The sequence below is a fragment of the Pezoporus flaviventris genome, unplaced genomic scaffold (genome assembly GCF_033815535.1).
Source record: "Pezoporus flaviventris isolate CSIRO_AGI_PZ_B2104156 unplaced genomic scaffold, CSIRO_AGI_Pfla_v1 ptg000050l, whole genome shotgun sequence".
Classification (NCBI taxonomy): Eukaryota; Metazoa; Chordata; class Aves; order Psittaciformes; family Psittacidae; genus Pezoporus; species Pezoporus flaviventris.
Window position 1 is genome coordinate 4,263,324 of NW_026892598.1, and position 25,975 is coordinate 4,289,298.

The 25,975-nt window shown below is 36.0% G+C and overlaps 2 protein-coding genes and 1 long non-coding RNA gene across 6 annotated transcripts in view; 1 reads left to right on the forward strand and 2 right to left on the reverse strand.

The window, feature by feature from the left end:
* The window catches only part of ARL14EPL (ADP ribosylation factor like GTPase 14 effector protein like), a 216,578-nt gene that overhangs the window by 84,965 nt on the left and 105,638 nt on the right, over positions 1 to 25,975 (reverse strand). The window lies entirely within an intron of this gene.
* On the reverse strand, positions 803 to 25,914 carry AP3S1 (adaptor related protein complex 3 subunit sigma 1). 3 transcript variants are annotated; one of them, XM_061468710.1, is made up of 7 exons: positions 25,777 to 25,914; positions 23,542 to 23,633; positions 21,235 to 21,346; positions 13,537 to 13,608; positions 10,861 to 10,968; positions 8,068 to 8,109; positions 1,938 to 2,076 (listed from the first exon to the last, which is right to left on the reverse strand). In XM_061468710.1, the coding sequence occupies exons 1-6, from the start codon at positions 25,843 to 25,845 to the stop codon at positions 8,074 to 8,076; spliced, it is 489 nt and encodes a 162-aa protein (XP_061324694.1). In that variant the 5' UTR covers positions 25,846 to 25,914; the 3' UTR covers positions 1,938 to 2,076; positions 8,068 to 8,073. The 3 variants fall into 3 exon arrangements, with proteins under 3 accessions (XP_061324693.1, XP_061324695.1, XP_061324694.1); XM_061468709.1 differs by lacking the exon at positions 8,068 to 8,109 and having other exon boundaries at positions 803 to 2,076; XM_061468711.1 differs by lacking the exons at positions 8,068 to 8,109; positions 21,235 to 21,346; positions 23,542 to 23,633 and having other exon boundaries at positions 803 to 2,076.
* On the forward strand, positions 5,873 to 6,211 carry LOC133277118 (uncharacterized). Its single transcript, XR_009746092.1, has 2 exons — positions 5,873 to 6,005; positions 6,036 to 6,211. It is a non-coding gene; the product is annotated as an uncharacterized LOC133277118 (long non-coding RNA).

Here is a 25,975-nt window from a genome sequence, read left to right on the forward strand (position 1 = left end):
AGTTGCTCTCACAAATAGCCAGAACACTCTACTTTCTGTAGGTAAGAGTACCATTTTGGCAGCAGCACTAACTAAAGCCTCAAAGGGGGAACACTGCAGAAAATTTTCAGTATCTTTACTTTGAATGTCACATGGTCTATGCATTAAGCAGAAAAATGAAAGTTACAAAAGCAGTTAACTTCCAACAACTCCAGATTAGTACCAGCTAAACTGTCTAACTTGGGCATACTAAAAAATACTTCATGGGGAAAAAAAAAAAGTCACGTTTCATTCTCCCCATTTCTTCAGTGGAAATAAGAAAGTTTTCTACTTAAACCCCAAAACAAAATTTCCTGAAGCCTCAAACTAAGAAAGTTAATTTTCAAGAGATATGGAGAGGACAATTTGTTTTTCAAAAACATTTATAAAATAGCATTACTTGATGCTTCTTAAATGTAGTACAAACAACATATATGAAGCTTCTTTTTCTGCTCCTTAATAAATAAATTAAAATTCTTTGGATTGTACCAGATATTCTACTTCATAAGTAATTTCTCTTTTTATCTCTCAAAAGGGACCAGCAATAGTTACTATGGATCAAACAGAAAATGTGATGTGATTCCGAGTTTATACTATGGGGTATGTCTTAACATTCAGCTCAAAGAATGCTTGATTTACACAAAATCCAAATTTCTGAAGTAACACAGGGCCCGTCAGACTAGTTCTGAAATGTGTTGCCCTTGATACAATTATTATTGTATTTTCATACACAGTATTAGGTGCATAATTTTTTGGAGAAGAAAACTTTACAGGAATCCTCAGGTATGCCAACGGTATTTTTATTGTTTATTTAAACAGACTTGTACATCACACAGAGCTCAGAAGCATGATTATAAAAAACAAGCACTACCTGCTTTACTTTTTCTTAAATCACAGAAGAGTAGAAGAGCTGAGCAACTTACACAAGAGGTGATTGCATTTAGATTTTCTGAGGTCTTGACAATACTAAGCATCTTACAAATCTAGTTCTCAAACTACAGAATCACAAATATCACCAGTCACAGAGGCACTATTAAAAGTATCCTTATTTATCTTTCCAGAGTGTCTTTATCACCTTACTTGAAACCCTCATGTTTACAGTTCTGAGCTGCCCAATTTTCTCACCCCATTGGGTACTTTTTAAATAACACACAGAAATCTTCTTCTCAAAACAAATCAGACCATCAGAAAGTCTAATAGATTGTGTAAGTATCTTCTCAACATCTATATGTAAACAGAAGTCATCAGATCTTCAGTAAAGGCAATTTTTCCTTCAGAATAATAATGAACAGCTTTTGTGAGAAATGTAGAGGCAATATGTTCAACACAATATCCCCATGTAATTCCTTCAGAGATTAAGCTACAACATTAAGCCTGCTACAACAGCATTTATATATACTCAACTGGCTCCATGAATAGGAAGTAACATGACTTCTTGCGAAGAGTAGATTTTGGACAAACAGGTATTTAGAAGTCCAGTTTATTATTTTACTTGGACAAGAGTTTGGTGTTTTCATGCAACATTTGCACTGAAGTCTTAGATAATCATGACAACAGCAGAAATAGTTAAGGAATGCACTAATTACAGACTTCAGTGAACATACAAAAAACCTCAGCATTATAGGTTGTACAAAGTAAAGAACATCTTAAATACTTTCCCGAAATACTGCAGCAGCCAAGACACAGTGATATGCCTTACAAGGGCATAGGAATGTAATTTGGAACACATGGGAACTACCCATTTCCTTTAATTTCACAAACAAGACAAAAGCAACATTCAACTCCACACAGATTTTTAAATTATGTTGATACAGTACCTTGAATTTTATCCAAATAGTAAAAGTTAGACATGTTGTTTATTAAGTGGTAAACAATTACGTGGTAAATCTCTGTTACATTTCTTCCCTGGTTTTACCTGGAGTAGCCATGTTATCTAAAAGAGGGCAGGTTTGGCACTTTTATACTGATGTCACCAATATTAATATTTCTTGGGATCTCTGGCAGATTCATATTCTTCACAGCTGAAACAGCCCGGGCTGGAGCTCCTGCTAAACCAGCCTGTGTATAAAGTGAGGAAAAACACAAGTCAAGCAAAGTTGGTCACAAGAAAATTCACAAGCAATACACACAGACAACTAACTTTTCAAATATTTCCATGGTTACACAATTATAAAGACCAGATGGTAATTGTGTTTGGAATGAAATGGGTTATTTGAAAACATTAAACCAGAAGGAGAAAACAGGTCACACATTCCTTTTTATATGGTAAGACATGTAATGTCAACTTGATGAAAAAGTATGTGGGGAGGAACAGGAGGCTTATCCAAGTGTGTGTAACATGTACATTACAGAACAGACAGTCTTGAGGTATATCCCATATGCTGCCTTTTCTCTTACCTATTCTAAGAGTTTACATGACTGACAGTTGATTAATGTTGGTTTTAGGTTCAGAATATATAACCTCAAAGTAATGAGCTACTGAATGTCAGTTGAACCATATTACTTATCTAAATGACTATATATATGAATGTATACATATATGGTATTTCATGGTTGTTAAAATGAAAAGGATAAATACTTTGCTTTTGTGGCTAATAAAAAGCATGCAGAGGGATCATTTCTACAGACCAACTGGAGTAATCCATTATCCCACAGTATCAAATTAAATGCTAACGTACCTACAGCCCCCAGGCACACCGGAGCATGACAAAATAACTTGGTTATGCCAAATTAAACGTTGCAGTAACTATTTTGTATTAAAGTCCTCTACTGTGCATAGTCTCTATTTAAAACTAGAGCCTTCCTGCATAAACATGCAAGTTTTGCAATACAGAAGGAATCTCATTACTGACTCCCATTTAGTTCTACCTTTTAGATAAAAAGACTGCTAAGTTTACACACTAAGGTATATTACTGAAATGCTAACAAACAGCATTCAGCTGTAATGATTTACAGCTCAGAGGTCTGAAGACATACAGAACAGGATCCTTCCCTGTTGCTGCTGAAGATCACCCCTTCAAAACCTTGTTATTTCAAGGACTATTAAAAAAGGCCTATCATTAAGTATTGTATTTGATGCTGTGTATAAAAAGTACTAGTACGTATGGAAATGTTTCTCCTAAAAGTTCACTTCTCTGTGTGTATTTAGAATTAGCTGTGTGGTTTTACTTCAGGCTTTCCACAAAACAGTAAACACAATTTTTGTTATTTTTGTTCTTATTGGGGAAAAAAGAAAAAAAAAAAGAAAAAAATTCTGGAAGATTTTAAAAATGGCTTTATTGTAAGAGTGTCAAAGACTGAGAGCATTTGCGGATAAAATAATTTTGAACAAGGAAGACAGCAAAAGAAAAAAAAAAAAATCCGGAAAAGTCTGAGTCAAATTTGATTCTTAAATAGTGTCAGTATGTGACTACTGCTTAAAGTATAACCTTTCCAGAGTCTTTATTTCCACTGATATTCATTGCAATTAATGGGTATAATTACTGAGTACATCTGACACTGGTGCCCACGTGTACTACTGCACTATTCTCCTCAGATAACAACTCTACTTTTCAAAGGCTGTCCAAAAAATAGTATTTTCTCCCTTTTACTACTCTTTACAAGAAATAAATGTAAGGTCAAATTAACATAAGAATTCCACTTAAAATGGTACCTTCTGTTTCTCTTCTCCCTTCAAAAGCATAACCCATAGTCACAGTAAAACCGATTAAAGTTTCCAATTTTGAACTAACCCTTTTATATCATGTGGAAAGGCTAAAGCATCATAAATCCCTAAATTTTAGTCACAGGAGGATTCCTAGTACCAGGAACAGAGACCAGAGAGCCATGAATCATCTGTTACAACATCCCCCCTGCCAAACCCTCATATATGAGAAATGCCAGAGCTGGGTAAGGCATGTAGGGGTAGAGGAGAAAGCTCAGGATATCTTAAATCTCAAATGCAACCAAATAATTTGCTCTCACTTTGGCCCTGACATAATCCAAATTATTGGCTCTCAGAAGTACAGGCCAAGTAAAACTAAAAATGTACGAAAAGGTATTTTCAAAGACTCTTTCTCTTTGGTTTCCCTTAACATCACCAAGTCTATCAGATCATTCACTTTTTCATTTGCTGTTTCATTTTCAGTACCTTCATGAAGGGGAAAACCTGGACCTAACACTAGAAGTTTTAGGAAATCCAAGTATCCAAAATCTTCATCCCTGAGTCTGCAATATCTTAGAGGAGCAGTATGAGACACTGCAATTTATTTCTATCTATTCAAAAAGAGTGCAGAAGATACCAAGCTGCTCAGCATTGTTCTTCTACATTTGAGAACTTGGAAATATTAATTTGAAACCAAGAGGTAACTATCAGTGAAGAATTCCCAGATTAAAAAAAAAAAAAAAAAGCATGTCCCTTTTATTTGGTCCTATCCTTTAAATTCTGTATTCAGCAACTTTCTGAAAAGATCTGTAAGCAAAACCAGAAGTGGGGCAATGTAAACTGTTTTCCACAGAGAAGATGAGAATACTAATAAAATATTAACAAAAGCAATGAATCTGTAACTGAAACAATGGGAAAACAGGAAAGTATCTTAAGTTATGGACATGGTCCACACAAACAGGCATGGCTGGCAATTCAAGACAGAGATGCCTTCTAGGTGACTAGTATGGAGATTCCTTACCCTAATTTAATGGAAGTTTATTATTCTTAATGGACAAATAAAAGCTTTTGTATAACTGGTCATTATTTTTACCTACCTGCAGCTATCCTCTTTACACAGACTTAGCCCCTGCCTCCCGCCCCAATGGCATAGGATACAATGGAGACACAATTGAGAATTATTTAAAATACCACAATTGACATGACCCTTCCGCCCCCTATACAGTCACAGCTTCCATCAGTCACATTTCACGAGGACAACTCTGGATCAGGATCAGCAAAGATCCCTGACGAAAGCACGATGAATTTCAGATTACCTCTTTTTTTTTGCCATCGGGATTGTTTTTCACTATCATATGCTGGAGTAGAGATTTTCAAACTATTACATTCTCTTCTCCTGTAATTCTCTATATTAAGTGGGTTTGTAAGTCAATATGCATAGCAGAATGTGATTTATCGCAACTAACATCAACCCTATCAAGCACAACAGTCACATACAGTATTTCTAAGAGAGAACAAACAGTTCATAAAAATGTCTTAATGGATAAAAATGACTGAAAAGTACTTAAACTTCCAAACTGGATAGCTAATACATTATTGCAAACAAAATATAATTATACAAGTACCTTAGCACTCCTTTTTAGCATGTCAACAGTGAACTAGTATGCAGTCTTCCATTTATTTATAATTTACAGAAAGTGAACTGTGCTTACGAACACAAGGTTACTACAAGAAGTACTTCCAGCCCAGTGTGCCTTTAATGAGTCTTATAGAGGTACCTGATTAAAGAGCCATCACTGTAACACTGAGCTGGATGAGTTTCAACTGCCTTTTTTGTAAAATAACTCAGTGGGTAAGTTGGTGAGGTGCAAAGAAAACACTGCTTCACTTGAAAAAAAACAAAAAACAAAAAACAAAACAAAACCAAAACACGTAGCAAGCTTTAAACATGCAGTGAATGATGGTTGTCTGCCACAGTAAGCGAATGACTAAAGCAAGTGAACCTGAAACTTGACATATTAATAAAATTTCAGAAATACAGTATGAATTGCATACAGCTGGTACTACAGAACACCGCATTTTTGCCACAGCTGTTTTGTATTCTCAATGTAATTTGTTATTGGAGGTTGCACTTTAATGTTAAAACACTGTGTATTAAAAATTTTAGATTCGGTTACTGTAAAAAATGCATGTAAACATGCTCATATACTTTCAGAGTGAAAAAGCAATGACATTTACATTAAAAAAAAAAAAACTATTTTAAAGGTTGGAATAGATACTTTTAATAACAGAACTTTCATTCTACTGGTCCTAGTCTACCAAGTGCCACCATGATCTGTTGTAAGTTTACTTAAGTTATTATTTATTACTGCAGGAATCCATTTTCTTAATTCTTATCATCACCCTTTTTCATAATGCCCCACTAATAACTTTATATGAAAGTGATCTCAGACACCTTGTTTTACTCTTTAAAAAGAAATGCAGATCATTTCAAAAAAGTACCGCACATCACAAACGTAGTTAATATGCATATACAAATAAAAAAAATAATATTCAAACCTCCATCCCAAACAACTCTACACAGAGCTAGCTATACCAAAAATAAACATATAAAAGTACACAGCCTACTGGAAAACAAAATAATGAAGGCTAACACTTTGCAAAATAAGCCACCCTTTTCCAGGTTTTTTGGAGGTACTAGGACTTTCTGCTGCTGGTGTTTCATACCAATGCTTCTTTCCAGAACAAGTATGACTTCAAAGCAGCAGGGTTATGAAACCATGAAAGGATGCAATACATAATATAAAGGAATGATCATGTCCCCTGCTTATGAAGTTAAATAAATGAACATAATTAGAGAAAAAACAAAATGAAGTCTGCAAGTATATCAAAATGAGGCCAAACAGATAAGAAGACTTAAGACATACTCTTAGAAATTTTAAAGCATTTGAATCACAAAGAGAGTAATGGATGGGAATGATTAATTGTTTGTTTGTTTTTCATTGCCAGACCCAAAAATAAAAAAAAGAGTATGTGTGAGCAGAACAGAAAAAAAAAGAAAATCAGCTTCTCACAAATTATAAAAAGAAAACAGAAATCAAGCTCCCTACTGCTACAATGAAATACAGATTGTATGTTACATGTGTTGACATATTAGGCAGAGGAAGGTCATTTGCTCGATTTTCTTCATGTGCTATAGGATACTTCAAATTTAGGTAAAGTGTTTCATACTTTCCAAAACTATTCTTAGCTAACACTTTACAACTTTGTGCTACTAAATCCAATTACAGAATCACAGTTATTAAATCTTGAAGGCATTACATTATCTTAGATCATGTAAAAAGAGCAAAGCTATTCATAAATCAAATAAACTTCATCTGCTTAAGATTCCAGCTATTTAAGATACCTGTAGTTTGAATACACAGATACTTAAAATGAGCGGAAATTACTTTTTAAGTACTGCAATTAACATTGACTGACATTCAAACTGTTGAGCTGAACTAAATGTTACAAACAGCAAATGATGGGGGACAATGACCATAAACTGAACTTCAAAAACATATTTTCCTTCTCCTTTTTCATTTCCTTATTAATATTCATGTTCAGTGACTGCAGTTACCAAGATATCTTAAAGCAAAATCCAGTGGTTCAGATTGCAAGGGCAGAAAATATACATCTGAAGTTGAATACATGCTGACGGCCCTTCTCATTTTATGTTTGATATACTTAAGGTTAGAAGATCTTTACAAATTGCACTCTTAATTTTATTCTGTATGCATAAAACTCTTTGAGTTTGTTAGTTTTGGTGTCTGGTTGGGGTTTTGGTTTTTTATTTGTTTTGGTTTTGTTTCATTTTTTTTAATGTCTTTTTTTCCTGAAACTTATTCTGACACTTCTCTTTGCAAACTGGCAAAAGTTCTTTGTTTTCATTTGGAAACACTAAATGGTGAAGCAAAAAGGTTCATATTGACTATTTTAAGTTATCAGGTACAAAATTCTCCCAATAAGGAAGCTATTTCTATTACATCATCACACCATATTTTGTTATCTGTGTGTTCAACTTTTATTTAGATTAGTGTTGCCTTTTTTTTTTTTGTAAATATTCATATAAGTTTATATTCCTTTGTTTCTTAAACAATGATAAAAAGAAAAGTTAAATTCTAAAATGCAGGAAGAGAAATAAAATAAAAAATATGACGTCAATGGAAAGCTAGTAAAATACACTACAGCCAATAAAAAGATGAGGGAAGTACAAGAAGAAACTAGCACAAAAAGTAGGCTACAAGGACTAATATGGGTATTTTTACACATAATTTTTGAGTCTGGCCTACATAATTTATTGCCTTTGACATCATTTTGCTTTCCCTTTTTGTTAAAAGTACATTTTTTCTAAAAGTCAGCAATACCTTTGTCTACCTGTCCTGTCTGGGAGACTGAAAGATAAAGGTCTGCAAGAGAGAAGAATGGAAAGAGCTAGAAAAGATCAGGAGGTTCAGAAAAAATGAGGTCCAACTTAAAAGTCTAAATCACACGCAGTTGAACACTCCAAATAGAGAAGAGGTAGCCCAGGTTTATCCGTAATACTTCCAGAGGCTCTGGATAAATTCCCAATGACCCCTCTCCCAAAAATTCCCTCCCTTAATCACAGTGATCCTTCGGCTTTAGGAGGATTTGACCAGAAATCCATTCACAGATAAACACTAAACTGAAAGGTAGGGAAATGCATTTAAGACAACATTTCTTTGGGTAGAAATAGAATTGATGTCGTAGCCCACCCAAGCAATGTAAAAGCTGGATCAGAAATCAAAGCTAGGGACTCCCTCATCATGGTTTATAGAATTAATCTTTGCTGAAAGCATTAAGAAATTTTTTGAGTTAGTAATTTTGCTCAACTATTTGTGGATTTATAAATACATTCAAATTTCTTCACTGAATTCTAACTGAAGGCCTGTTTAGAAACTTGATAACATAACTAAACAAATACCTGATATCAAAGGGCTAAATTCTGTATATTATAGGAAGCCATGCGAGCACAATAAAAAATTCATTTCTGAAAACATAGTTCAGTTACAACTTGGTTAGCTTTACCACTTCAACTACAAAAGAAAAGATAATTAAACCTTAAAGCAGCTATTTTATGGATGCAAGACAAAAAGTCTAACAAGCCAAACAGACAAAAGTGAGAGTGCTGTGGCTCAGGTGGCAGCCCTATGAACTTCAGACTATATCAGTAATAATTATTACATTTTTCAAAATAATCTTTTAAGTTAAAGAAAACTAAGAAGATCCACTAGTTTTGATTTCTCACTGACCAGCATTCAAAAATATTATTATTACTGATTTTGATTTACACAAAATGGGTTTGCTTATATCTTGAAAATATGTATTTAGGAAAGACATGTTCAAAGACTTACAATCTTGATCAGAAAGACAAAAGCAAAAGAAATAGCAATCAGGAAATTTCTGTGAATATACATGAAACAAATGATTAATGATCTGAGGAAACAGTTACCAGGTATTGTGAAGTATCTCAGCATAACAGTATCTCAACTGTTAAACTTGAAAAGAGTCACTGAACTAAGAAAAAGAAATTTGTGGTGAGCAGACTGCGAAATGCTCCACTTGATCCCAGTCACCAAGTGATTTAATTTATTACTGCTACTTCTTTACCTTTTATAATTCATTGCTGAATGGAAAGGAACAGATTGCTACTTGCCCTGCATACGCTCTGAACTCTACATGGCGTTTTTTTATATCTTCTACCACCTATTTTTATACTAAAAGTATCTTAAAGAAGAATGAATTACTGATGAATAATGGAAAACAGCAAGCATTGCAGCTGGCTGCACTGAATTGATGTTTCAGATGAGTAATTAGAGACTGGTCTACAGTTGATTTAGTAACAATTCACATAATTAAGAATAAATACCTTAATTAAGTGCTTTCAGGTAAAACCAATATGCACATAATACATGGTAGAACATAGTTGCTCAGTAAGTTCAGCTTCTGGGACCCTATGTTACTTTTCCATCAAATAAAGAAAAATATATGTATACAGAAGTTATATTTTGCTAAAATATAGCAAAAAGTTACAAGAATTAGAAGAAAAAAAAAGCAAAATCAGGAGAGCAGTATACACTGTACCACAAAAAAAGCTGAAGAATTCTTTTCTCTCTTTGTTACACTGACGTTAAAATTAAGAAGTTCTCTGGGTCTTGTCCTAAAATGTCATTTAGTTCATATTTATGTGACCTGCATTATTTCAATCTACTCAGCTGACTTCAACTTTAGAAACAGTCTCCAATTCAAGCACAGGTTTGTTCAGAAATCTGAGTATTACACTTCAAAAATCAGATGACGTGTTCTTCTGTAGAACTGCTCTTAGCAATAAGAATTAATCACAAGCTAAGCTAAAATGTACAAATAATACTTTAGCTTACAAGAGCTGCCTAGTGATGTTAAAGGAACAGTAATATTCTGTCATAGCTAAAGTAATTCTAGAACCCTTATTTAGTCTAAGTTTTTCCTATACATAAATTCAACAACTGCTGAATTGAAAAGGGATTCCCACAACTTATGTGAGTAACCCCCACTCAGACTGCTATGGGCATACACAGAGTATCACTTTCTTACTCGAACCTACTCAGCTGAAGACCAAATGTTCAGATAACAGAAGAATTCGCATTTACTTTGAAGGTCTAAAACTGGGCTTTTAGTCCATTTCAGTCCAATTTCTTGTTTTTCATTGCAATATTATTATTGTGATGCTAAATACGCTGCAAGAAATTTCAGGTGCTAGAAACATTCTAGCAGACAGGAATATGTAGTCTTCGTATATACACTTTAGTTCTTTACCTATTTTCATTTAAGTATTAGAGTCACTAGTCCAGTGTAATAAATACACTGGAAATAAAATGTTTTCTTCAAGAGAAAGTTACAGAACTACAGAAGTATGCCAATAACAATGGCTAACAATGCTATTATACACAAATAGCAAGAACTAAGCAGAAGCACCTCTAAGAAATTATTACTTATGATGACAGATGCAACATCCTAACCTAAAGATACATTTTTCATTTTTAGCATTAGAAGCAAGCAGCTGTATATTTTTTACTACTGAACACAAACAGCATTAGATAGCACGCATTTACTGCAACCATGTTTTTAAGTTTAGAAACCACACAGTACGTCACTCTTACCTCAGATTTCTCCAGTTTATTTTGAGCATCAATCTGAGTGACAATTTCATTCATATTGGTCTCCAAAACCATTCCACCCATGACCATTTCAGCCAATATATTATGGACCTGAAAAAGATCAAAAGAAAATTTAAAAATGCAGTATGTTCTAAATGCATCTGTACAGATCATACCCAGATTCCTCAATACAGAAATACATATTTTGTAAGTCACTTAATGTTAGCAATTTATTAAAACCATCTGTGAACAACCTGAGGTTCATTTCTCCAATATCTTCTTGTTCATAGGTCTGCTACAAACTCATCAGCTATACCACTTCACTTATTAATACTAGAAGAAACTTTCACCTTCATCTTTCTTTCAGGACTTGGTTTCTATCCAAGGACTATGGACAAGAATTCCAATTAATATCCATAGCAGCAATACCTTTAAGGAGCAGGCTCTACAAGTTTAAACAAATTGCTCACACATGGATGTGTAAAAACTACTTTGGGCTACATCTATGCAGGAAGAGACACAGTGATGCTCGCCTACCACAGGTATAAAGACTAGGCTTATAAGGAGAATTAACACACCTGAGCTACACCATGAACAGGGAGTTTCAGCTTTTACGACTAAGACTAACAACTAGGTCTCAAACTGTAGGACTACATAAGCCATCTGGGGACATTAATCAAAAGGATATGTCTACATAGCCCTCTTCCCCGCAACCCTGATATGGAGATGTAAGCCCTGCTTCATGAATCTCTGCTTCAAGAGTCCACATCTGCATTTTATCTAAGACTTTTCCTTTTTTTTTAAGGCACGCTTTCATATTGTAAGTGAAAATTGAGAGATAATATGTAATGTGTAATATTTTAATTCCATTATAATTCTAAGAACAAGGAACATTTTATTACTTTACTACTTTTCTGAAACAAACACACTGTACAATCTGATTCTTCAAAGCATAATTCTGCTATTATTTTGGATAGTCTTGCGATTTCCTTGTGGATCAAGGATAGAAGTAAATCTCTGAATCAAACAATCCTAAAGATGAGATGCAAGTAGTATATCAAACTACCACACTTCCAATTTTTGTGCCATACCTCCAAAACAAAACTGAAGAGCTGTTTCCCTGATAAATCATTAGTGTATTTCAGTATAAATATACAATTGTGTTTAGAGAAGCTGAAAACAACTCTTCCTTTCTGCCTATTGCTTCTGAGTATAGCTTTAAGAATCAAATAAATACTTAGGGGAAAGTATAACAATCCTTACTTAAATTCTTGACTCAAGGTTTCATTCATCTTTTCTTTTGGAAATGGGCTGCTTCTGCTAAAGTATATAATTAGTATTTAGGCTTCACATTTTTTTCAGAGCTTGAAAATTCTAGCCTAAATATCTAATCAAATTTTAGCTTCCCTTTAACAAATAGTTTTCAAAAAGAAAATATCATTTCATATCTGATACAAAGTAAAATATTCTCCAAGAAATTTAACACACTGAAGCACCTCAGTTCTCTATATTTTATTAGAAAGATGTTTCTCATAAAGTGTAAAATAATACTTATGTGAAGGAATGCTACTGAAGGAAACATGCAACAGCGTAACAGCTCAGACAGCACAGAAGATAAAACATTCGGCAGCTGAAGATCAAACTCTTTGCCACAAAATGACTGCAGTATTTTGGTTTTTTTATGCTCAGAAGCCAACGTATAAGCCACTAAAATTCTTCTGTATTTTAGTATTTTATTTTGGAAACAACCAACATCTTCCAGCCAGACTGCAAATCCTAATGATTCGTCATGAGCATGATACCAGTTTAAACACCTACTCAAGGTCATTTGCATTTCACTGTCTGGTCACCGTACAAACGCTTCTTCCAAAAGAACTTCCTGATTTTTAAACAAACTGAGTCAGTTCTAAATGGTTGTTTCAGATACCTAACTTGTTACTGTTTTCAGTTCACTTTTAGTGATTGTCTTACTTTCCTTTCACATCTTTTGCTGTTGATACAATAAAATTTTCACAGATGGGGAAAGGTGACCGCACAGAAAGGAGCAGTAGGCACAAAATGCAACCGAAGGAATAAATTCTGTATATTCAATTCTCAGCCTTGTAAGTTAATACTCCAAGAGGTGCCAACAACCTTTTAAATAAAAGACTACTTTAGTAATTCCTTTAGTATTACCATTTCCCAAAACTAGCTTAATAAATAAACCGCCTGTTCCTGATAACTGGGAATATTCAAACAAGACTGGCTCTGAATGGCTGAAAAAAGACATAATGCCTGTTTGAAATTTAGAAGAGAAAGATTCACACAGCATTTAAATTACATAATCATAGCATCTGAAAGGCAACTACCAGCCTTAACTGGAAAACCCTGTAACAGTTTCAGTTGTGAGGAATATAATACTTAACCGTAAACAAAACAGATTATTTCTTGAAACTAAGTCCTACTCTGAGAATATCTGATGTCTCCAATTTTACAATTATATGTGCAGTAACACCATGCAAATCTCCCATCTTATTATTTTTCCTCAGAAAAAACACAGCTTTCAAGTCTTAAAAATAGTATGTTGAAACTTTCTAGATCCGACAATAAAATTGGACTCACTGCAGAGTTTAATACCAAGTATCAGTTGAACCAAACATTTTACTTGACAAGAAGTATTACAGGAGTTCACCACAGTACCTTGTCTACATGGAAAATTAAATCCAGTTCACACACATTTTCAAAACATTTGTCTAGTGTCTCCACAAATACCTGCAAAAAGGAAAAAAAAGCCAGAGGTCAAACTTAACAGAAACTCAATAGTTTCATCAGGGCAGATTTAGGGCATTAAAAGCATCTATAGAAATTATGTGGTTAACATTATTATGCCAACAGTATGTTCTCCGCAGAGGGCAAAACTGTATGCACAATTCAGTTTATGTTACACCACCACTAAAAATCAGAGTTTTAAACAATACGTGCATCATCTATGCTATAATTTTCTCATCTGTGATTCAAAGTGTTCCTTCCCAATCCAACCCAATTATTAAAAAAAAATCAGCTAATTTTTCCATTATTATTATTATAGTTGGTTTTGACAATTACTATGTTGTAGGCATCTCCTGGTTAACCAGACTGTTAACTACTTCGCAGTACAGAGACACATAAGCAATAAAAACTGTCAGCATCATGCAAGTTTGTCAGCATTATGGCTCCTGGTAACTATAGCAGCTTTCACCTGGTTTATAGACCTGCTGAATTCAGGATGAACCAAGGGAAAAGGCAGCTGTCCTAACTGTCTTAATGTCACACCTGCTGATCCTGTCAGGCATACCACCAAATAAATTCAGAGAAGTCCAGCAGTTTGTACCCAGGCAAATAACCCCTCCCTGAATCTAGAATATAACCACACAAAACAGAAAAAATCAAAGCAACTTCTGAAGCCTGGCCACTGATGATCTTTGCCAGATATGAACTGCACGTTACAATGCTCCAGGTATTTCTGTGACAGATTTCCTGGCACTCAGCCAGTATTGGTACACTAATTGCATCCCAGACTTCCATTAGGCCTGATAATGAAAAGATGATTGTACTTGCACTTGTGAAGCCCCTGAATGCTTCACTCAAAACAATGTCCTTGTGGAAAGTACTGACAAGACTCCAGTCCTAGAGAGGTATGAGCAGTTCCCTTATGCAAGGGTAACTCCTATTCAGATGAGATGTCAAGACTTCCAAGTTAAACATATGCTTTATTAACGACAAATAAGTAAGATGCAACTTGTGGGAAATTCTGACTTTAGTTTTGTTTCAAGACTGTTTTGTCACAATACGCATTTAATATTTTTTATTTAGTTGTCACTGTCTTTTTTTCTTTTTTTTTTTCAGTACTAACCTCAAACCCTAAGGCAGAAATATGGAAGAAATATGGTCTCAATTCTCTCTTTTTTCAACATGGTTTATTAATCCTATCTTAGTCTTTGAGAGGAACCAGATTTCAAACTGCTTAGGCTCAGAGAAATAAGAATAAGAAGCCGTGTTTTGCTTGACAAAAATTATAAAATAGTTTAGGTTGGAAAAGACTTTAAGATCATCAAGTTCAACTGTTGATCTAACACTGCCAAGTCCATGACTAAAACATGTCACTGAGCAGCACATCTATATGTCTTTTGAGTCACCAGGAATGGTGACTTAAGTACTTTTCTGGGCAGCCTGTTCCAGTACCTGAAAACCTTTTAGGTGAAGAAATTTTTTCTAATATCCAGTCTAAGCCTCCCCAAAGCAACTTGAGGCCACTTCCTCTCATACTACCACTTGTTACTTGGGAGAAGAAACTGATCCCCACATCTCACTACAACCTCCTTCTAGGTAGCTGTACAGAGTGTTAAGATCTCTCTGAACCCTCCTCTTCTCCAGACTAAACATACCCAGCTCCCTCAGCCATTCCTCATCAGGCCCTTCAGTAGTTTCACTGCTCTTCATTGTGCTCCAGGCCCTTCAGTAGTTTCACTGCTCTTCTCTGGACCTGCTCCAGCACCTCAGTGTCTCTCTTGTAGTGAGGGGCTCAGAAGCAAACACAGGATTGGAGGTGCAGCCTCACCAGTGCCAAGTACAGGGGGATGACCACTGCCCTGGCCCTGCTGGCCACACTATTTCATCAGAAAAGAAGCCATTGGCCTTCTTAGCTGCCTGGGCACAAGCTGGCTCATGTTCAGAGGCATCAATCAGCACCACCAGGTCCTCTTCTGTGGGCAGCTTTCCAGGCACTCTTCCTCCACCCTGTAGCATTGCATGAGGTTGTTGTGGCCCAAGGGCAGAACCCAGCGCTTTGCTTCGCTTTGCTTCATTAAACCTCATACCACTGGCCACAGCCCAATGATTCACTGTCCAGATTCCTCTGCAGAACCTTCCTACCCTCCAGCAGATCAACACTTCCACCCACCTTGGGAGGTGCACTCTACCTTACCTACTGAGGGTGCACTCTATCCCCTCATCCAGGTCATTGCTAAAGATACTAAACAGAACTGGCCCCAGTACTGAGTCCTAGGGAACAACACTTGTGACCAGCCACCAACTGGATTTAACTCCATTTATCACGGCTCTTTGTGGATAAAAGGACTGCTTCTATAGGCAAAGATTTATGTCTGCAGACCCCGTGAAACAGGCCTACACGATATTAGCCATTTACAGTCGTCTACTTTGGATATCCATGAAGAAAGATTATTTTCACATCTGAATCCCTGATCTCGGATCCTGCTTGCATTTATTCTCCTGTAACAGAGAGGAGGATCACCGTTTGTTGTTTTTATAACTACTATTATCAAACTACATCTAACTGATGTTCTATGCATTCAGAACAAAGATTATTCTTTAATACCAAAATACCAATTCATAACTTAAACCAGGAACAAACAGCATTTTCACAGGCAGACTCAAGACAGCAAGGTTCATTGACAACAGTTAACTAAGTAAATGAAAGCTTCAGTGTAATTTAACAGAAGCACAAAGCAAAGCAGATTTTCCTTCAATTAGCTGTTAATCTGTTGTGATGAAAACAGTTGTGTAAAGAAGAAATGTGAGCAAAGTGAAAAACTTACAAGTTAAGCAGAACAAACTACACAGTTCACAACTATGTACAGCAAGACAAATGACCAGAGATGTTCTCTTACTTTACTTGAACCTTAGGAGAATGTGGTTACAAGGACAATGCTGTTTGATAGCAACTGCAGGAAGAAGATTGGAAATAGATTGTAAACATTACCTTTATCCAAAGGTTTTAGTTACAGAAGCTAATAGTTTGATGCCATTAAATATATATATATATATTCCTCATATACATCACCAAGTTTGCACATGAATTTACATACTCATTGACATCCATCTAGTTCTTTAGAAAATAAATGAACATGTTAAAAACTCAAAAATTCTCATAAAAGGCCCTTGCTAATCTCTATTTAGTAGCAGCTTGTATGTCCACACAAACAAGACATATGTTTCATTCTTCTGACCTTCTTCCAGTAACTAGGTCTTCTCCTATAAGAACACTTGAATCACAGTTACAATGGTTACTTTTAAACCTTTGTTCATTACATAGCGACAACACAACCCACTGAATCAAGCCACAGATCTCTGCTTGATGAATGACCAGTAAAATGTATCAAGCATTTTTTATTCTAAGGGAAATCAGCAGACACTGAGTATTCTTCAAAGAGATTTTTCACTGGCTAAGGATTTCTCACAGAAATTTCAGAAACTTCCTCAATCTTCCATTCATGGAGAAGAGTAGAGAGTAATGTCAGCACTGACAAGGTATACATCCATAATGAGTAACTAGTCTTTAAAAGCATTAGTCTGCAAGGTGAAGTAGATTTTCCACACTAACACTCCTTAACCTACCTAATTTAACATGTCCTCAAATAATCAATATGGTAAATAAAATTAAAGCCTTCAGCATAATTTTAGCCGAGAGTCAAGTGAATTGCACACTGTGGCAAGCAGTGATAGAATTCAAGTACTTCAGTAATTGCTCGAGATGCTGCAGCCACAATATCCAGAAGAAAAAAAAAACATCAATTGTTTTGGGCCACACGCACACCCTCCATACACCAGTTCAAATGAGCCTTGTGATGCTCTTGGAAAAGAGCCACAAATAAATGAGTCAAATAGCAGGAAAATAAGGATACATGGAATACAGGCACAATGTATTACTAGCTCCCCCTTGTGCTTTATTTTTTAAATCATAATCTTAAAAGAAATACGCAAGCATATCCCCATGGAAGTAAAAAGGGGTGGAGTGGGGGGTGAGGGGAACATAAGAAAATAAAACGAAAAATAAAAAAGTGGGGAAAAAAATACGAAAAACCCCACACTTTTGTAGTAACTATGCTTTAATAAAGCCAGATACACACCTACAGAGTAAAGTACATAAAGCAAAATACCAAATTGCTATCAGATATATACAAGCTCCCTATAAAGAGCAGCATGTCAAAACATAAAACACCTCTTTACCATGAAGGGCTTTTTAGGTCAGTGTGGCTTTTTTGTTCTTAATTCCTGCCCTTTGCTTTTCACTGAACTCTAAAATAAATTAATAGTGTTACCTGAGAAGTATTTCGTGATTTTTCTGCTGTCAAAATAGGTATCCCAGTCATATGCCTCTCCCTGTTTCTTACCGAACATCCTTACCTTGATAGGCTATATACAACTTTTCATGGAAGACTGATCTCATACTTAGCTGCTTATTGAGTCAGTATGTCTTGGAAGTACATCAGTGTGCTAAACTCCTAAAAAATGCACAGGTGTTATAAGTTTTTAGGTCCCTAGGCTAGTTAGGCACCATTTAAATGTCACTCAACTTTTCCACATGGCAGCCTACAGCTAGTTATATTTTCTTATGTAATTTCCATGCGCTATAACCTTACACTTCACAGGCTAATGAGAAGAGTCTGAAATAACTACAACTCATGAATTAATTTACACTGAATCCAAAAGACTGCAAAACCTATCAAAAGCATAGCACAAATGCTGATGCATCTCCCATCCAATTAATCAAAAATAAACAGACTCTTGTGCTTATTAAAAGCAAGAAAGAAAATGGACAAATCTTAACAGTATGAATTTGCCTGAACTGTTCAAACACATTTAGTTTGAAGACAGTACAAAATCTGAGGCAGAGTGTATGATTTGCAACACATACAGTGTTGCAAATTTAGCCTGGACCAGTGTTGCAAAATTAAGCCTGAACCAAGATGACTTGTGAAACAGTTCTGACCTAATGGTGATGTTAACAGGCCTTCACGTAAGTACCTTAAGTATTACAACAAAATCTTTATGCTGAAAATAACTGCAGAATGAATATGTAATCTAAGCTACCACAGACTTACTCAGTTTACAAGAGAGAAAACCCTTAAATTCTGGGTTCATTTCACCAGTTTATTTTCATGAGATCATAATCTGGCCCTTCACATAACTACTTAAACAGTTCGGTATATGTATTATCTATAACTAATTCCAAATGGCTTACTCTTACCTGTGTTTTCTCTGAGCTATAGTAAACAAAGATGTAAGAAAGAGGTTCAACACTTCTCAACAAAAAAAAAAAAAAACAAAACCCAGACAAAACGTATTTGCTTGAGTAGATGTATATGTGTACATACTGCCAATCTAATCTGCATTGCAACTGAGGTTGAGATGTGCTAATAAACCTTGAGGGCACTTTTCCAGTGCAAGATATATTTAAATTTGATCGCTATTGCTAAGAAATTAAACAGATCCTTCCTGTGAGCCAGACTGGAAAGAAAAATATTTTATTGATCTCTGTATACTTTCTACTATAATCAAATGGTTGAATTACAGTGACCTAGACAAATGAGAATAATGAACAGCTGCTGGTCCTATGGTGAGACTATTCATAAACAAAATCATATGGGTAAGAAAAAAGTAAAGTATTTCTATAAATAGAAATAGCATTCTTACTATTTCTGATTCCTTCAAGTAATTATACTGACAAGTAACTAAACATTGGAGAGTAATGAAAAAGATGATAAAGACTGAGAGATTATAATCCATCAAAGTATTTCTGGTACAAGAAGCAACACAATTTAAAGAAAAGTTTAACATCTCCCCAATTCAGAGAATTTGAGGGCAATCTGGATCTACTGTCCAGAAGGGCACTAAATACTGAAGAGCAGCTGTCAACACTAACAGGTGACCATGAGAAGCTATACAGATCCAAGAAAGGTCTGCAGGGAACTGTGATGCCTTTAAGACTCACACTGCTTTCTTCAGTGAAATAATTAATAGATACAGGCCCATTTTTCAGGATATGTAATAAACTAATAACCTTGATGTGCAAGGTTCTGAAAGGCTTAGTAGTAAGTGAATCATACATATACACCCAAGACCCATTTTATGTAATGACATACATCACATCATGCTGTGAAACTATTTTTTGCCACATCTGACTACACTAAAAATCATCAGTGAAATTGTTTATGTGCAAATTTGAACTTGGAAAATTCACTGGTACAGTCAGAGTTCTCTCGACATGTGTTCATATTACCAGGCCTAATTTTGTTGGTGAGTAGATACAGACATATTTAACAGTTTAAATCACAACTGCTGTATTGGGAGCCCTTCAGAAGACATTGTATTGAAGGAGTCTGCGATCTATAGGCTTGAGTCTGCTCTAATAGGCTTCAGAAGCCTGTATCTTATTAATGTGATCTTTAATTTATGTCTTTGGGAAAGGTGAACTATAGTTGTGTCAAAGAGTGGAATGCACTGATCCTGACCAAGAGACTGTTAGGAATTAGTGATCCAAGTTAACACTTAAACTGAGTAGGCACAGGCCTGTGCTGTGCTGCACAAACTCCTTGGCTGCAAGATAAACTCAGCCCGCTCACTGTAACAGAGGAGCCTGCAGGAAGCTCCTGCTTGGTATCAGTGACTGCACCACTTGTATGACCTTGTCTGTACCTCAAACTGCAGCAGGAAGTTGTCATGAGAACTTCCTTTAGGTAAAGAGTTGTTTTCTTGTGAGGAAGTTATGTAACGGCTCAAAGGTCCAATAAAGGAAGAGCATCCCTCCATGGACAGGGTACACTCTGCACGGCACACTGTGAGAAAGTCCACCTGGGTTTTCACCATTGATGCTGCATGAATATGGGATACAGCAAGGGTTGTAAGATTTATTATCTACATTCCTATTCTTAATTCTGTTTTACTAAACAGTTAACTTACTAAGTCATTTTAATTCTTATTGAGACTCAGAAAGAAACTCTACTTCTTTCTCCTAACTTCTCCCTGCCCACCTCTCAGTGCAGAACATATGACTAGGGCAGCATTTCCTCTCATTTTCTAAGGTATATGTGACCCAAAGCTCATAAACCACAAGGAAATTTTCATCCAAAAAAGTTCTGGATGTGTTAATCCATTATATATTTGTAGTGAATACATACATATGCATATATATGTGTATGGCTGTGTGTCTATGTGTCTGTGTGGGTACATAAAGACACAGAGAGAACCTTATCTATCAAGGTTCTCATAATCCAAATTTCTCTAGCAAATGTTTGAACTGCACCATTTTTTTGCCTGCAGAACCAGGCATTGAAAAGCTGCACCAAAAAAACAGCTGCTGATTTTTCAGTCAGTTCCAAACAACCTGTTTCCTTCCTTTTTCATCAATTTGGGAAATAATTTTTTCAGAGACAGTCCAGAAAACAGAAATAAACATACTATCAAAAAATACTTTCTGATTGCAAACAACTTCATGTGTGTTCACGTATGAAAGCCACCTTCCCTTCCAAGTGTCACAGAAAAAAATACAGCTAAATATTGAAGCTCTCAAGTACTTAGAAGTTCACTTACTAAAAAATCAAAGCAGAAAAAAAATCTTACTTGTATGAGGTCTAAAATGCCAAGCTCACTTTCTGAAGAATCCACACAGAAGACAAAATACAAGGTGGCATAGTGTCGGTAAATTAGTTTGTTGTCAGATCCACCTATTAATCTAAACAGGAAAAAAAACAGGAAAGCTTAGTTAGCCTCTCAGGATAAGCTGGGCAAATCCTCACAGTTATTCCAGTTAATAGGAGGCCTATTGTTAATGGTTGGCTGGAACTTTCCCAAATCCAACCGTACCACAACTTTTATTTTGTGATATAATTATGTTGGAAGAATACTAGGTACCAAACAGCCCAAATTACATTTATCACAGAAGCACAGTTATTGTTATCCATATGGATATTAATTATATCAACATATGTACCATTTTATTAAAATCAATTAAAAAAGATAATGCAGTGTCATTTAAAAAAAAAAAAAGTATTGAATGTACTTCCATTACACACTAACAGGCACCGTACAAGGATTAATCTGCTTTACAGATTAACAGAGCACATGTCTATGAATTCTTCCCTGCCCTTCTCCGAGCGGCATCAACGGGAAACTATAACATAGACTGGCATTTGGATTACAGAAATAGCCTTAAGTCAGGTTTATGATCCACTTAATAACAAAGAACACGTAACACTCACATGCTACAAAATGCTTGGTATCTTAAGAAATAACACTGTACTACAACCAATAGTTTGTGATGCAATGATAAAGTCACAGAAGCAATTAAGTTTTTATGGACTCACTAATCATCAAGTTACTAAACAAGAAGATAAGAGGTCTGAACAGGTATTTCCTTCCACTCTTCTCCTACAGCCTTCCCAAAGAAGGTACATAAATCATGTTTCTTCAGATCACTAACATTTGCTTTGAGCAATAGGAGGCTCATTCAAATAGAAACGAAAATATTTTGTAGCTTGAGGCTTGTGCTATGTATATAATTCTTCCTTAATCCTGTACCAGAACTGAATCACCCATCTGGAGTACCATGTCTCATCCCTTTATCACAGGGAGAGAATACTTAAATAAATAAAAAGAACAAGAAATCTTTTAGGCCACTTTTGCTTCAGCTCGTTGTTTTGCATTAATGCTTGGGTGATGGGAGGGAGAACCCTGAAGAGCAAGAACTATGTTTAAGAAGTATCAGACAAAAATATTACCAAAAAAAAATGTGGCAGGGGAAAGAAATGGCAAATATTTGTGCTTTATTTAGCCAATTCTTCCAAATACTTCACTTCACAGAGTTAGCGTATATATAAACTATTGAGGCCTTTGGGTAAAGTGCAAACTACAAAGTGATCCCTGTCTTGGAAAAACAAAAAGTACTGAAAAAATATATTGATATGGTAACTCTGGAATTGAGCAGTAGGAATAAAGCCAGAATTGTATCTTCTGTCTTAGTTTCTTTCTGTTGCACAGCTGTGATTTTTTAAAAAAGGCTCCAAATGGCTTGTCTTTCACTTACACAACTCAGGCCAGCATGTTCCAGCCTGAAATCACCTCCAAGAACCTAAAGACAAATCAATCATTGGAAGAGAACTATTTTAGTTTAAAAAAATAATAAAAAAAAAAAAATCAGGAATCGTCTTGATCGGACATGGTACAGGTAAGCATTTAACTGACTCTGCACTAAATTTAGGCATTAGCATACTAACTTTCAGTTATCAGAAATTTCCACAATTAAAGTACTTAACACGCTGTGACAATCTCTGTTTAGACTGGAGACCATGAGCATACTCTATTGTGACCACTTTTCCTAGAAGGTGGTTTTGTAACTATTTAATCTTGATGACAAATATCTCAAAATAAAACACTTCCATCTCAGAATTCATTCTCTTCAACTAAAGCAAAACCACATTAGAAAAAACAACATGATGATTCGAGAAATAATATTTTGTGTGTGTCTTCCAGAGACAGAAGACATGTGGCTTTCCTCCTACCTTACTCTATCTAATGAAAGAATCTTGGTTTCTGAATGGAGACTAGAAATTCCTAGCTTGATTTAGGGAAAATGGTTAGGTATCATCTGCCTGCTTCTTTGCCATCTTGTGTCTGAAACAATTATAGCACTAGATATGGCACTGTGTCAGTTACTGCTCTAGAAAAAACAGTTTTACTGCCTAACTCATATTGATACATACATATATACATGTATATGTATGCTTCAGTTAGTAAAGAATATGTATGTGCAACATATTAGTCTTTCTGTATTAAAATATCTCAAGTGATGCAGCATTTACATTAGAACTGTACAAACAAGTATATTATAATCAGAAGTAATTATATTTGCTAGCCAGTATTTATACTTACAATCCTCCTTCTAGGAAGTTACAGACATTTTCATCACGTTTTGATACTAAGTGGAAAGTTTCTCTGATAACTTGTTGCTGCGTATCTTCACTCTATGAAAGAAAACACATTTTGCTATCAAGCTAAAATGGATTCATTAACAATGCACACTATTCACATCTAATAAATACAACACAAGGTATATAGCACCCTCAAATGATTTCTGAAGCCTCAGATCTGCCAATTTACAAGCTGCATATCACTGCTATCATTTCAGCACAAAATATTTTTGCAGGTCACAAAAGAATACGTTACTGATAAACAACTGTAGAAAAAAAGTTACTGTTTTTAAGAAACTTCTAAGGAAAAATAAATTCTAAAAACAGTTTCTTCAAGTGAACAGAAAGTCTTCTCAAATATTATGAAATTTTCTTATCTCCACCATAGCCTGAACTTCAGACATACTTTGAAAACTACTGTAGAAAGTGGATGCTTCCCCTTGCAGGAAAAAAAAAAAACATGAGATTTGCCTCCAGTACTGGTTCAATCGATGTTAAAGTATGTGTAAGTTTCAAAATGACCATAAATAAACCTGTCTCACTGAAGCCACACTCAAAAAGATAACCAAGACAACTGCACTGGTCTCTGTGCACCACAAAGCTTTAGGGAAATCACCTGATCACATAATTTTACTCTCATGTGCTGTATTTTTGTGGAGACACAAAAGTAGACACATTTGAATGGAAAATGACAATGGAAGTTAACTGTTTCACACTGATACATGTTCTGTATACCTTTCCAAAGTGTTTCACTTACTGGTTACCTCCACACAGAGGAAAAAAAAATAAAACCAATCAACTTCTCTAGTAAGTTCCTGTAGCTCTGCATTGGAAGTGACCAAGAATAGAGTGGGAATGCACACAAGGGTGTAATGATTTTGGTTGGGATAGTTTTCTTCTTAGTACCTGCTGCAGGGCTCTGTTTTGGCTTTAGTCTGAGAACAATGCTCCTAACACACCAATTTTTAGTTGCTGCTACATAATGCTGACCCTGATCAAGGACTTTTCAGTTAAACCATGACAAAGGGCAATGCTTATCATGAAAATTAAAATATACCGTTTTAATTTTTAAATCAGAAAGAGTAAATACAGAAAGACATCTGCTTGGTAACCCAGAACTGGGACAAAGAAGAAAATGGGTTAACAAACAAGTATTAGTATTTCCCAGTATTGCCTTTCTAAAGAAAAGGGATCAAATTCAGTAGCCCATAGCAACAACTTCTGTCAGTTACACTCCTCCAATTAAAAGCCTGACTGTGGAAACAGAAGTGTCGCAGTTATCATTTCTGCTTCAATATGCAGAAATAAGATACACCCCTTCCAATAAATATGACTTCTGTAGTAGCCAGAACTGAAAGTATGTAGCCATAAAACCAAGTCAGCAATAGCACTACTGAACAAGAATATTTTGTTTACACTATCTGGGGAAGCATCAGTCGTTTTTTGTGTTTTAATGCCCAAGGTTTAATGCCCAGAGCTTAGTTTATCTGCTAGCAGATACACTACATGATAAAAACACTGCCTTAATTTTTTTTTTTATCCTTGAATGACATTGTTTCCACGTCTCAATTCTCTGTGGCTGCACTTCCATTCAGATCAAGCCCTTGTGCTGCATTTTCAGACCTGCCTTGCTACTTGCCTTCTCCCCAGTAACAGAATATACTTTTCTATTCCATCACATTTCTTTTTCATGTCAACTCTATTTTTACAGTATTCTGAAAGTTTCCAAGGGAAGAGGCTCTGCTTATTTGTGAACCTGTGGATCCCATAAAACCCATCTTCGCATTTCTGACACCCTTGCCACAGCACTGATACATGCCGCACTACATCAGAGATGCCGATTAGGCTAAAAATCATGGCAGCTCGGCGCTTCCACAGATAAACTCAGAGAGCCGAGTCCGCCGCGGAGCAAAACTCCCTTCCTCCACCCTCGGTGTGCCAAAGGGTAATTTCCAGAGAAAAGAACGGTGTCTGGAAAACCTGGTTTCGGAACGTCATTTCCCTTACCGATACGTCTCACAAGGCCCCAGCACACCCATTTCCCCACGCCCTGAGCCCTGAATCGCGGAGCAGCAGTCACCACGATTCACCCCAGGCAGGGGGGGCAGGGCCGGAAGAGTTCCCGGTTACAACCGCCCCTCACATCTCCCTTCCCCAGGCCTGGTGACAGGCCCCGCGCGGCCGCGGCCTCCCGTACATAGCGCTGGTAGAACTTGGATAGCCGCGGCTTGCCGTGGTTGTTGAAGATGAGGATGGCTTTGATCATGGTGGGGCGGCGGCCGCCGGGATCGCTGCCCCTACTCCTCCTCCTGCCCGCCCTTCACGCCCCACTCTCAGGCCGCAGCAACTGCTCGCACTGCAACACGCCGCCGGCGGCCCGTTAGCAGCTGAACGTC

Bases quoted from the DNA above. Each gene is read 5' to 3' on its own strand.
- AP3S1 (XM_061468709.1), bottom strand. From the start codon at position 25,845: ATGATCAAAGCCATCCTCATCTTCAACAACCACGGCAAGCCGCGGCTA. The intron at 13,609-21,234 runs GTAAGATTTTTT...TCCTTTTTGCAG, and splicing joins GCATTTTAGACCTCATACAA to GTATTTGTGGAGACACTAGA. The intron at 2,077-10,860 runs GTAAGAGTGACG...CTTTATACACAG, and splicing joins ATAAACTGGAGAAATCTGAG to GCTGGTTTAGCAGGAGCTCC.